The following is a 13,974-nucleotide window of genomic DNA, read 5'->3' as shown; positions in this document are numbered from 1 at the left end:
GTGTCAATATTGCCAAAGCAACAATGTATACAATATACATTGTAACAAAATTGTAAATGATAGCAAATAATAATATAAAATGGTAGTAAATAATAATACAAAATTAAATACAAAAATAATAACAATAAAATGGTAACAGTCTACAGTAAACATTAATAATTATAGTAATAACAATAATAGTAATAATAAGTAAGTACATATTATTATTATTATTCAGTGTCCCTCAGCCTATGGCAGGAAAATACATATTTGGCTGCAAGAGGAGCCATTGCTCCTTCGCCCATGAGTATTCTTAGTTTTTCCTCTGGGTTCAATTTGTAAAAATGTGGAATATATGTAGTCATTTCTGTGAATAATGAATCTCTTTGTGAGGAATATTTATCACAGTAAAGGAGAAAGTGCATCTCTGTCTCTACCTCCCCTGTCATGCAGTGACCACATACACGCTCCTCTTTGGGTAGCCATGTCTTTTTATGTCTGCCGGTTTCTATTGCCAATCGGTGGTCACTCAGCCTGTACTTGGTAAGGATCTGTCTCTGCTTCGTATCTCTGACAGAGTAGAGATAATCAGCCAATTCATATTCTCTGTTTAGGGTCAGGATAGCAATTTAGTCGGCTTTGGGATTTTGTTTAGTTTTTCCAGTATTGTAAATATGATTCCTTTGATTGGTTCATGATTTTGTTTATTGGAATTCTTTCTTTTGAAGCAGTGCTGGTGTCAGCTTGGTTGGTGAGGTCCAACACCATCTGACTGAGAGGGCTCGTTTCTGGGCTCAGCTCTTGGTCGTGAAGTGCTTTAAATTGCAGACTCGAATTTGGACTTGAATTTAGATGTTGCCAAACTTTTAAAGATCTTTTCTGTATTTTCATTATTACTGGAAAACGGCCCAATTCTGCCCTACATGCATTAGTTGGTGTATTTCTCTGGACTTGTAGAATTTTCTGACAGAATTCTGCATGTAGGGCTTCAATTGGATGTTTGTCCCACATTTTAAAATCCAGTTTATTGAGTGGCCCCCAAACCTCACTTCCATAAAGTGCTATTGGTAGGATTACACTGTCAAATATTTTAGTCCAAATCCTAATTGGGATGTTGATTTTGAATAGTTTCATTTTTATTGCATACATTGCTCTGCGGGCTTTTTCTTTGAGTGCATTCACTGCCATATTAAAGTTTCCCGATGCAGATATGGTCAGACCAAGGTAGGTGTAATTTTTTGTGTGTTCAATTAAGGTGTTGTTCAGGGTGAATTTACATTTGTGTTTCTGACATCTGGGTTTTTTTTGGAAAATCATGATTTTAGTTTTTTGGAAATTTACTGCCAGGGCCCAATTATGGCAATATTGCTCCAGAATATTCATGTTTTGTTGAAGACCTTCTTTGGTTGGTGATAGAAGTACCAAGTCATCAGCATATAGCAGGTATTTCACCTCTGTGTCAAATAGTGTGAGTCCTGGGGCTGGAGATTGGTCCAACATGTCTGCTAATTCATTGATATAAATGTTGAAAAGATGTCTCTCTCTCTCTCTCTGTTGTCTCTCTCTCTCTTTGTCTCTCTCTCTTTGTCTCTCTCTCTCTCTGTGTCTCTCTCTCTCTGTGTCTCTCTCTCTCTGTCTCTCTCTCTCTGTGTCTCTCTCTCTCTGTGTCTCTCTCTGTGTCTCTCTCTCTCTCTGTGTCTCTCTCTCTCTCTCTCTCTCTCTCTGTCTCTCTCTCTCTCTCTCTCTGTGTCTCTCTCTCTCTCTGTCTCTCTCTCTCTCTGTGTCTCTCTCTCTCTGTCTCTCTCTCTCTCTGTGTCTCTCTCTCTCTGTCTCTCTGTCTCTCTGTGTCTCTCTCTCTCTCTCTCTCTCTCTCTGTGTCTCTCTCTCTCTCTCTGTCTCTCTGTGTGTCTCTCTCTCTCTGTGTCTCTCTCTCATATTCAATTCAAGGGCTTTATTGGCATGGAAACATGTCTTAACATTGCCAAAGCAAGTGAGGTAGATAATATATAAAGTGAAATAAACAATACAAATTAACAGTAAACATTACACATACAGAAGTTTCAAAACTATAAAGGCATTACAAATGTCATATTTTATATATATATATATATATATATATATATATATATATATATATATATATATATGTGTATGTATATATATATATATGTGTTTCAACAATGTAGATATGGTTAAAGGACACAAGATAAAATAAATAAGCATACAGTGCCTTGCGAAAGTATTCGGCCCCCTTGAACTTTGCGACCTTTTGCCACATTTCAGGCTTCAAACATAAAGATATAAAACTGTATTTTTTTGTGAAGAATCAACAACAAGTGGGACACAATAATGAAGTGGAACGACATTTATTGGATATTTCAAACTTTTTTAACAAATCAAAAACTGAAAAATTGGGCGTGCAAAATTATTCAGCCCCTTTACTTTCAGTGCAGCAAACTCTCTCCAGAAGTTCAGTGAGGATCTCTGAATGAGCCAATGTTGACCTAAATGACTAATGATGATAAATACAATCCACCTGTGTGTAATCAAGTCTCCGTATAAATGCACCTGCACTGTGACAGTCTCAGAGGTCCGTTAAAAGCGCAGAGAGCATCATGAAGAACAAGGAACACACCAGGCAGGTCCGAGATACTGTTGTGAAGAAGTTTAAAGCCGGATTTGGATACAAAAAGATTTCCCAAGCTTTAAACATCCCAAGGAGCACTGTGCAAGCGATAATATTGAAATGGAAGGAGTATCAGACCACTGCAAATCTACCAAGACCTGGCCGTCCCTCTAAACTTTCAGCTCATACAAGGAGAAGACTGATCAGAGATGCAGCCAAGAGACCCATAATCACTCTGGATGAACTGCAGAGATCTACAGCTGAGGTGGGAGACTCTGTCCATAGGACAACAATCAGTCGTATATTGAACAAATCTGGCCTTTATGGAAGAGTGGCAAGAAGAAAGCCATTTCTTAAAGATATCCATAAAAAGTGTTGTTTAAAGTTTGCCACAAGCCACCTGGGAGACACACCAAACATGTGGAAGAAGGTGCTCTGGTCAGATGAAACCAAAACTTTTGGCAACAATGCAAAACGTTATGTTTGGCGTAAAAGCAACACAGCTGAACACACCATCCCCACTGTCAAACATGGTGGTGGCAGCATCATGGTTTGGGCCTGCTTTTCTTCAGCAGGGACAGGGAAGATGGTTAAAATTGATGGGAAGATGGATGGAGCCAAATACAGGACCATTCTGGAAGAAAACCTGATGGAGTCTGCAAAAGACCTGAGACTGGGACGGAGATTTGTCTTCCAACAAGACAATGATCCAAAACATAAAGCAAAATCTACAATGGAATGGTTCAAAAATAGACATATCCAGGTGTTAGAATGGCCAAGTCAAAGTCCAGACCTGAATCCAATCGAGAATCTGTGGAAAGAACTGAAAACTGCTGTTCACAAATGCTCTCCATCCAACCTCACTGAGCTCGAGCTGTTTTGCAAGGAGGAATGGGAAAAAAATTCAGTCTCTCGATGTGCAAAACTGATAGAGACATACCCCAAGCGACTTACAGCTGTAATCGCAGCAAAAGGTGGCGCTACAAAGTATTAACTTAAGGGGGCTGAATAATTTTGCACGCCCAATTTTTCAGTTTTTGATTTGTTAAAAAAGTTTGAAATATCCAATAAATGTCGTTCCACTTCATGATTGTGTCCCACTTGTTGTTGATTCTTCACAAAAAAATACAGTTTTATATCTTTATGTTTGAAGCCTGAAATGTGGCAAAAGGTCGCAAAGTTCAAGGGGGCCGAATACTTTCGCAAGGCACTGTATGGGTTGTATTTACAATGGTGTTTGTTCTTCACTGGTTGCCCTTTTCTCGTGGCAACAGGTCACAAATCTTGCTGCTGTGATGGCACACTGTGGAATTTCACCCAGTAGATATGGGAGTTTTTCAAAATTGTATTTGTTTTCGAAAATGAGGTGGAAACTGAGCTGCACTTCCTAACCTCCTGCCCAATGTATGACCATATTAGAGAGACATATTTCCCTCCGATTACACAGATCCTCTCTCTCTGTGTGTGTGTGTGTGTCTCTCTCTCTCTGTGTGTGTCTCTCTCTCTGTGTGTGTGTCTCTCTCTCTCTCGGTGTGTGTCTCTCTCTCTCTCTGTGTCTCTGTGTCTCTGTGTCTCTGTGTCACCTGTGGCGTGTCTACTTACTCAATTACCAATATTACCAATATTCCCTGTTATAGTATTTGCTTATATTCACTGTTTTCAGTCTTTAGCATTATTATAAATATAGTTTTTGCTGGACTTGCAGCTCGGGCTTCGATGGTAAGAAATGTGACTGTCACCATGGTAATGAGCAGCTGAGCTGTAACTGCGGGTGGAGCGTTGGGTCCCATTGACTGCTCTGTGTGAGTCTAAAACACCGGTGTTGACAGCGTTGGTTAATACTGAGGAGGGGAAGTGATGAGCTGTGGACTGAACTGCTCAGACCTCCAGAGAGAAGTGAAGAGAAACTGATCTTGGTCTGTCACACTCTAACCAATGTTACTGAAATGGGTAGCTTTCGCTCAAGTCCAATTTTGAGATACATTTGTCAACAAGTGTCTGTTTAACGGCTACTGAGTGGAGCAGCGGTCTAAGGCACTGCATCTCAGTACTAGAGGCATCACTACAGTCCAGTTCAGTTCCAGGCTGTATAACAAACGGCCCTGATTGGGAGTCCCATAGGGCGGCGCATAATTGGCCCGTTGTCTGCCGGGGTAGGCCGTCATTGTAAATAAGAATTTGTTCTTTACTGACTTGCCCAGTTAAATAAAGGATAAATAAAAATTAAATGAATGGACAGTTGGGTTGCTCCGTAGGCACTTCCTCTCTGCATCACTGACCTTACAGGCAGTTCTCCTCTCACTGTTCCTCACACCACAGAGCTAAGCTTGCAGACTGTTCTTACTGTTCATCCAACTTCAAATGGCAGCTCCTCATTCTGTGCGGCAGACCTGAATGACAATGCTGTTCCCCCTTGAGCTAAAGTTCTGCATGGGTCTGTTTTTCTGGAGCCACACCAGCAACAGTAATACCGAGCCCCACCCGATACCCGACATCAAAACACATCTATCATTACTACTTCCCTGTCGTGCATTAATGAATTTGTCTGCATGTCTATTCAACTTTTGGATAGAAGAAAACCAAGCCATGAATTAAGAACGTTATCTTTTTATTTTCACAATTTGTGCATGGTTGATCTGCATGGTAGCCTTATGTCTGCATCGCCACTCAAAGAGTAGAATTTGCATCACAAAAAGCTCCTGGGTTTTTAAAAGTGTATTATCTTGAATTTAAATATTTTCGACCCGCAATGTAATTGTTCTGAACTGCGAGCCGGCCCACAGGTTGAATTAATTTGATTTAAACAAAATGTATTGCTGCTCACCCGGTGGGTACTGTGAGTATCCAACCTGATGCAGGACTACCTTGAGCAGAGCCTGAAAGGCAGATCAGATCAATGACTGCTTTTCTCCCCCTGTGTGTTTTCAGAGGTCGTAGCAGAGGCCAGTCCCAGGCTGAGGATGAGGACAGCATGGACGGGACAGAAACCACTGAAGCCCAGAACATGCAGGAGATGGGTGAGCTGACTGTCTTGGTTGTTATGGAAATGTGTTTGTGTATACAATGAATTAAGAAAGTATTCAGACCCCTTGACTCTTCCCACATTTGAGTTACGTTACAGCTTTATTTTAAAGTAGATAAAATACTTTCTTACCCTCATCAGTACACACACAATACCCCACAATGGCAAGGTGAAATCAGGTTTTTAGACATTTTTGTATTTGATTCACTGTGCAGGAGTCTTATGGCTTGGGGGTCTGAGGCTGTTAAGAAGCCTTTTAGAACTAGACTTCGTGCTCGGGTACCGCTCACCGTGTGGTAGCAGAGAGCAGAGTCTATGACTAGGGTGGCTGGAGTCTTTGGCCATTTTTAGGACCTTCTTCTGACACCGCCTGGTATAGAGGTCCTGGATGGCAGGCAGCTTAACCCCAGTGATGTACTGGGCCGTACGCACTACCCTCTGTAGCGCCTTGTGGTTGGAGGCCGAGCAGTTGCCATACCAGGCATTGATGGAACCAGTCAGGATTAGAGGTCGACCGATTAATCGGAATGGCCGATTTAATTAGGGCCAATTTGAATATTGCTAATTTTTATACCTTTTTATTTAACTAGGCAAGTCAGTTAAGAACACAATCTTATTTTCAATGACTGCCTAGGAACGGTGAGTTAACTGCCTCGTTCAGGGGCAGAATGACAGATTTTAACCTTGTCAGCTCGGGGGCTCCTGTCTTGCAACTTTAAAGTTAACTGGTCCAACGCAATAACGACCTGCCTCTCTCTCGTTGCACTCCACAAGGAGACTGACTGCCTGTTACGCGCAATGTAGTAAGCCAAGGTAAGTTGCTAGCTAGCATTAAACTTATCTTATAAAAAACAATCAATCATAATCGCTAGTTAACTACACATGGTTGATGATATTACTAGATATTATCTAGCGTGTCCTGCGTTGCATATAATCTGACTGAGCATACAAGCGTATAAGTATTTGACTGAGCGGTGGTAGGCAGAAGCAGGCGCGTAAACATTTATTCAAACAGCACTTTTGTGCGTTTTGCCAGCAGCTCTTCGTTGTGCTTCAAGCATTGCCCTGTTTATGACTTCAAGCCTATCAACTCCCGAGATGAGGCTGGTGTAACCGAAGTGAAATGGCTAGCTAGTTAGCACGCGCTAATAGCGTTTCAAACTTCACTCGCTCTGAGCCTTGGGGTGGTTGTTTCCCTTGCTCTGCATGGGTAACGCTGCTCCGATGGTGGCTGTTGTCGCTGTGTTGCTGGTTCGAGCCCAGGGAGGAGCGAGGAGCGAAGAGAGGGACGGGAAGCTATACTGTTACACTGGCAATACTAAAGTGCCTATAAGAACATCCAATAGTCAAATGTTAATGAAATACAAATGGTATAGAGGGAAATAGTCCTATAATTCCTATAATGACTACAACATAAAACTTCTTACCTGGGAATATTGAAGACTCATGTTAAAAGGAACCACCAGCTTTCATATGTTCTGAGCAAGGAACTTAAACATTAGCTTTCTTACATAGCACATATTCCACTTTTACTTTCTTCTCCAACACTTTGTTTTTGCATTATTTAAACCAAATTGAACATGTTTCATTTAATTGTCATTCTTACGAATACATTTGTAAAAAAATTGCCCGATTTTAATCGGTATCAGCTTTTTTGGTCCTCCAATAATCTGTATCGGCATTGAAAAATCATAATCGGTCGACCTCTAGTCAGGATGCTCTCAATGGTGCAGCTGTAGAACCTTTTTGAGGATCTGAGGACCCATGCCATAACTTTTCAGTCCACCTGTGGGGGAATAGGCATTGTCGTGCCCTCCATGATTGTCGGTGTGTTTGGACCATGATAGTTTGTTGGTGATGTTGACACCAAGGAACTTGAAGCTCTCAACCTGCTCCACTACATCCCCGTCATTGAGAATGGGGGCGAACAGCTCCTTTGTCTTGATCACTTTGAGGGACAGGTTGTTATCCTGGCAACACACTGCCAGCTCTCTGAACTCCTCCCTGTAGGCCGTCTCATCGTTGTTGGTGATCAGGCCTACCACTGTTGTGTGGTGGTGTTGGAGTCGTGCTTGGCCATGCAGTCAGGAGGGGACTGAGTACGAACCCTTGAGGGGACCCAGTGTTGATTATCATTTTGACAATGTGTTGTTACCTACCCTTACCACCTGGGGGTGCAGCCCGTCAGGAAGTCCAGGATTCAGTTGCAGAGGGAGGTGTTTAGTCCCAGCACCGTTAGCTTAGTGATGAGCATTGAGGGCACTATGGTGTTGAATGCTGAGTTGAAGTCAATGAATAGTGTTCTCACATAGATGTTCCTTTTGTCCAGGTGGGAAAGGGCAGTGTGGAGTGCAATAGAGTGCTTCATCTGTGGATCTGTTGGGTGTGGTATGCAAATTGGAGTGGGAGTAGGGTTTCTGGGATAATGGTGTTGTGAGCCTTGACCAGCCTTTCAAAGCACTTCATGGCTACAGACGTGCGTGATACGGGTCGGTAGTCATTTAAGCAGGTTACCTTGGTGTTCTTGGGCACAGGGACTAAGCTGGTCTGCTTGAAACATGTTGATATTAAAGACTTGGTCAGGGAGAGGTTTAAAATGTCAGTGAAGACACTTGCCAGTTGGTCAGTGCATGCTTGGAGTACGCGTCTTGGTAATCCATCTGGCTCTGTGGCCTTGTGAATGTTGACTTGTTGAAAGGTCTTCCTCACATCGGCTACGGAGAGCATGATCACACAGTCATCTGGAACAGCTGCTACTCTCATGCATGCTTCAGTGTTGCTTGCCTCGAAGTGAGTATAGAAGTAATTTAGTTTGTCTGGTAGACTTATGTCACTGGGCAGCTCACGGCTGTTCTTCTCTTTGTAGTCTGTAATAGTTTGCAGGCCCTGCCACATCTGAGGCGCGTTGGAGCTGGTGTAGTACAATTCAATCTTAGTCCTTTATTGATGTTTTGCCTGTTTGATGGTTTGTCTGAGGGCATAGTGGGATTTCTTATTTGTGTCCGGGTTAGTGTCCTGCTTCTTGAAAGCGACAGCTCTAGCCTTTAGCTCAGTGCGGATGTTGCCTGTAATCCATTGCTTCTGGTTGGGGTATGTACTAGAGGTCGACCGATTATGATTTTTCAACGCCGATACCGATTATTGGAGGATCAAAAAAGCCCATTCCGATTAATCGGATGATTTTTGTTTATTTATTTGTAATAATGACAATTACAACAATACTGAATGAACACTTATTTAACTTAATATAATACATCATAAAAATCAATTTAGCCTCAAGTAAATAATGAAACATGTTCAATTTGGTTTAAATAATGCAAAAACAAAGTGTTGAAGAAAGTAAAAGTGCAATATGTGCTATGTAAGAAAGCTAATGTTTCAGTTCCTTGCTCAGAACATGAGAACGTATGAAAGCTGGTGGTTCCTTTTAACATGAGTCTTCAATATTCCCAGGTAAGACGGTTTAGGTTGTAGTTATTATAGGAATTATAGGACTCTCTCTCTCTCTCTATATCATTCATTTGTATTTCATTAACCTTTGACTATTGGATGTTCTTATAGGCACTTTAGTATTGCCAGTGTAACAGTATAGCTTCCGTCCCTCTCCTCGCTCCTCCCTGGGCTCGAACCAGCAACACAACCTCAACAGCCACCATCGAAGCAGTGTTACCCATGCAGAGCAAGGGGAACAACTACTGGAAGGCTCAGAGCGAGTGACTTTTGAAACGCAATGCTTGATGCACAACGAAGATCTGCTGGCAAAAAGCACGAAAGTGCTGTTTGAATGAATGTTTGCGCCTGCTTCTGCCTACCACCGCTCAGTCAGATACTTATATGCTTGTATGCTCAGTCAGATTATATGCAACGCAGGACACGCTAGATAATATCTAGTAATATCTTCAACCATGTGTAGTTAACTAGTGATTATAATTGATTGTTTTTTTCTAAGATAAGTTTAATGCTAGCTAGCAACTTACCTTGGCTTACTGCATTCGCGTAAAAAAGCAGTCTCCTTGTGGAGTGCAACGAGAGAGAGGCAGGTCGTTATTGCGTTGGACTAGTTAATTGTAAGGTTGCAAGATTGGATCTCCCGAGCTGACAAGGTGAAAATCTGTCATTCTTCCCCTGAATGAGGCAGTTAACCCACCGTTCCTAGGCCTTCATTGAAAATAAGAATGTGTTCTTAACTGACTTGCCTAGTTAAATAAAGGTATAAAAAATAAAAATATATATTTTTTATATATAATAAAATTGGTGCCCAAAAATAGATTTCCTATTGTTATGAAAACTTGATATCAGCCCTAATTAATCGGCCATTCCGATTAATCGGTCGACCTCTAGTATGTACGTACGGTCACTGTGGGGACGACGTCATCAAAGCACTTATTGATGAACCCAGTGACTGATGTGGTTTACTCCTCAATTCCATCGGAAAACAATCCCAGAACATTTTCCAGTCTATGCTAGCAAAACACTCCTGTAGCTTAGCATCTGCGTCATCTGACCACTTTCTTATTGAGCGAGTCACTGGTACTTCCTGTTTTAGTTTTGGCCTGTAAGCAAGAATCGGGAGGATGGAGTTTTGGTCAGATTTGCCAATTGTAGGGAGAGCTTTTGTACTCGTCTCTGTGCGGCGTGAAGGTGGTCGAGAGTTATTTTCCCCTCTGGTTGCACATGTAACAAATTAGATCAAGTGGATGTAAGTTTCCCTGCATTAAAGTCCCCGGGAAACTAGGAGCGCCGCCTCTGCATGAGCATTTACCTTTTTGCTTATGTCCTTATACAGCTCGTTGAGTGCCGTCTTAGTGCTGGTAAATTGACAGCTATGTAAAAAATATAGATAAGCTCTCTTGGTAAATAGTGTGGTCTACAGCTTATCATGAGATACTGGCTCTGCAGCCTTGTGAATGTTGACCTGTTTTAAAGGTCTTTCTCACATCAGACGATCAAAACCTCGAGACTTCCTTTGAGTTCATGCACCAGCTGTTATTTACAAATGGAGACACAGACCGCCACCCCTTGTGTTACAGAAGGCAGCTGTTCTATATTGCCAATGCATGGAAAACCCAGCCAGCTGTATGTTTTCCATGTCTTCGTTCAGCCACGACTCGTGAAACATAAGATATTAGTTTTTAATGTCCCGTTGGTAGGTTAGTTTTGATCGGAGCTCATCCATTTTATTATCCAATGATTGCACATTGTCGAATAGAACTGATGGTCGAGTCGGATAACCCACTCTCCGTTGGATTCTTACAAGACACCCCGACCTATATCCCTGATATCTCTGTCTCTTCTAGCAAATGACTGGGATTTTAGCTCAATTAGTTGGGAGCCTGTAAAACGACAGCCATCTCCTATGGTGCCATTCAATCACTTATCTGTCTATATAAGTTCCCACAGTTTACCGTGCAAGTCAGAGCAAAAACCAAGCCATGAGGTCGCCGGAATTGTCTGTAGACCTCCGAGACAGGATTGGAGGAAACCTGGCACCATCCCTACAGTGAAGCATGGCGGTGGCAGCATCATGCTGTGGGGATGTTTTTCAGGGACAGGGAGGCTAGTCAGGATCGAGGGAAAGATGAACGGAGCTAAGTACAGTGAGATCCTTGATGAAAATTTGCTCCAGAGCATTCAGGATTTCAGACTGGGGCGAAGGTTCATTTTCCAACAGGACAATGACCCTAAGCACACAGCCAAGACAACGCAGGAGTGGCTTCGGGGCAAGTCTCTGAATGTCCTTGAGTGGCCCAGCCAAAGCCTGGACTTGAACCAGATCGAACATCTCTGGAGAGACCTGAAAATATCAGTGTATCGATGCTCCCCATCTAACTTGACAGGTTGCCGAGAAGATTGGGATAAACTCCCCAAATACAGGTTTCCCAAACTTGTAGCGTCATACCCAAGAAGACTGCCAAAAGTGCTTCAACGAAGGGTCTGAATACTGCTGTAAATGTGATGTTTAATTTAAAATATATATATATATATATATATATATATATATATATATACTTTTTTTGTACTTTTTTGTACTCCTTTTTCTCCCCAGTTGTCGTGATATCCAATTGGAAGTAAATCTTGTCCCTTCGCTGAAACTTGAAGGGTATCTATCAGTTTTCCCCCGCGAGGTATCCATTGCTAAATGGTAGATCACTAAAGGCAAGTTCATACTTGTATGTCTGCAGATCCAAAATGTAGGCTTAGTTTCTGGTTTGTTATGGGATGTTTACAAAGCCATCTGCAGCTGCTGTCCGCGGGGGTCCCTCCTGCCCACCGTGCACATCCCCAAACATTTCTGACCCGTTATGTCTGTGGATGCGGCTTCATTGGAAAACAAGCCTCCATTCAAATAATGCATTATGCAAATCGACTGCCAGAGGATGGTCTAATATTTTAGAACGCAGTCAACGCCCCTGTTAGCTGTGTAGTGAGGCTTTGCTTTTCGCTGCTGGCATTTTGATGACCTGTAAATGGCTTCACAATCTTGGCAAATGCAACAGAAAGTCCAAGTAATTTTAACTGCATTTGTGCTGCTGTCACTCAAAAGTGTAAAGCGGTTTCCTTTCCTTAGGTCCTGTCCTCCATGAGCATTAGGTTTAAATGCGCAGGGCAGTCACATTTGTTATTCCTGTGTTTTGTATCATATTGTACAACAGTTGATGAAACTAACACTTTTTAAAAGTGTGATCAGTGTCATTTCCTGATAGTTGCTGGTTGAAAATACAATTTACTGAGGACCTTCTAATCTGCAGGTTTTGCATGGTGGAGTTTCAGCTTGCCTGGTAAGATCACCAGGTGGGAAATACATGAATAGAGCGATAATAAAGACTTCCAAACCTCTGCCTATAACAGCTAGTTTTCACTTTTCCCCTTTCCACTCAGACCACTTCTAGACAGTGTTTATGGTAAGGACTGATAAGGGAGGAAGAAATGAATTGGTATTGAGACTCATGCCTAGTCATTAGGGCTGGTGAATTTCCTGGGACCTCATGATATTATGACAATACTTTGGTGCCGATACAATGTGTATTGTGATTCGTTACTGTGATTTCACCATATTTCTGCTGCAGAGAGACAGAGCCATGAAGTTTTGATCGGTCATGAAATAAAAGTGCTGAAAACAAATGTGGCTCCCTGTTTAAAAAGAAGATGGAGAACAATCTATGAAGGAAAAATACAGCCAACTGGCGCAAAAATATTGCGATATTGTTGATACGATATATCGTCAAATAATATCCCGATAAGTAACTGTATATATTTTTCCACAATCACTACTATTCAATGAGATTCACCTAGTTTTCCCCAATGCAGAGTGAGATCATGTCAAAGCCTGGGGCTAAATTTAGCCAACCGCTTACCTAATCTTTGGCCACCCAATGCTCTGTGGCCTGTCCCGCCCTCATTGTACTTGTTCCCTAGGGCCCTCGAAGACGATCACACCAGCAAACATCATTAGCATCACTTGATCTGTTCCACTTCCAAAAAGTGACCTAACGTGCCCTTCTCCTCCAACACACACACACACACACACACCCTTCTAACAAGGGTGGCTTAAGGTTCAAGGCACCCAGTCTTTGAATGACTCAATCATGTCCACGAGACATGTGACAGCTTTTTATCCTCCCCCTCCACAAAAGCTGCTTGCCGAAGATTAATTTCCTGCCTATTAATTACACTTCGGGGCCTCTGGGCTTTTGTCGTGGGATTTTCCTAGCCCCCCCCCCTCCCCCCACAAAGACTTAAACTGAAAGTAATTTAGGCTGAGTCCGTGTCAAAAGTGCATGAGGTCCCTGTTCTACTTGTACCACACTGAGTTGTCTCCCTTTCCCACAATATTGGCCTGTATGTTAAGGCCTATATTTTAATGCTGTCTTGTTTTTATTCCGTCTTATTTATGCAGAATGCTACCCATTTACCAAATAGGGCTATCTTCTGTATACCACCCCTACCTTGTCACAACACAACTTAACTTCTTTGGGGTAGGGGGAAGTATTGGGAATTTTGGATGAAAAGCGTGCCCAAATTAAGCTGCCTGCTCCTCAGCCATAAAAGCTAGAATATGCATATAATTAGTAGATTTTGATAGAAAACTCTCGTTGAAAACTCTGACGTTTCTAAAACTGTTTGTATGATGTCTGTGAGTATAACATGACAGGCAAAAACCTGAGAAAAAAATCCAACCAGGAAGTGGGAAATCTGAGGTTTGTAGTTTTTGACCTCAGCCCCTATGGAATACACAGTGGGATATTGGTAATTTTGCACTTCCTACGGCTTCCACTAAATGTCAACAATCTTTAGAAACTTGTTTGATGCTTCTACTCTAAAGGAGGGGCTCATAAGAGCTCTTTGA

At 42.1% G+C, this 13,974-nt stretch overlaps 1 protein-coding gene across 9 annotated transcripts in view; it reads left to right on the top strand.

Moving 5' to 3' along the window:
* Nucleotides 1-13,974, top strand: part of LOC110535292 (histone-lysine N-methyltransferase 2C) — a 224,712-nt gene that overhangs the window by 26,733 nt on the left and 184,005 nt on the right. For all 9 annotated transcript variants that reach the window (XM_036934913.1, XM_036934915.1, XM_036934912.1 and 6 more), the window contains exon 3: nucleotides 5,534-5,622. In XM_036934913.1, coding sequence (XP_036790808.1) covers nucleotides 5,534-5,622 — 89 coding nt within the window. The remainder of the gene's footprint in view (nucleotides 1-5,533; nucleotides 5,623-13,974) is intronic.

Source organism: Oncorhynchus mykiss, chromosome 11 (assembly GCF_013265735.2).
Source record: "Oncorhynchus mykiss isolate Arlee chromosome 11, USDA_OmykA_1.1, whole genome shotgun sequence".
Classification (NCBI taxonomy): domain Eukaryota; kingdom Metazoa; phylum Chordata; class Actinopteri; order Salmoniformes; family Salmonidae; genus Oncorhynchus; species Oncorhynchus mykiss.
Note: the sequence above shows the minus strand (reverse complement) of the source record. Positions and strands in the feature narration are given on the sequence as shown.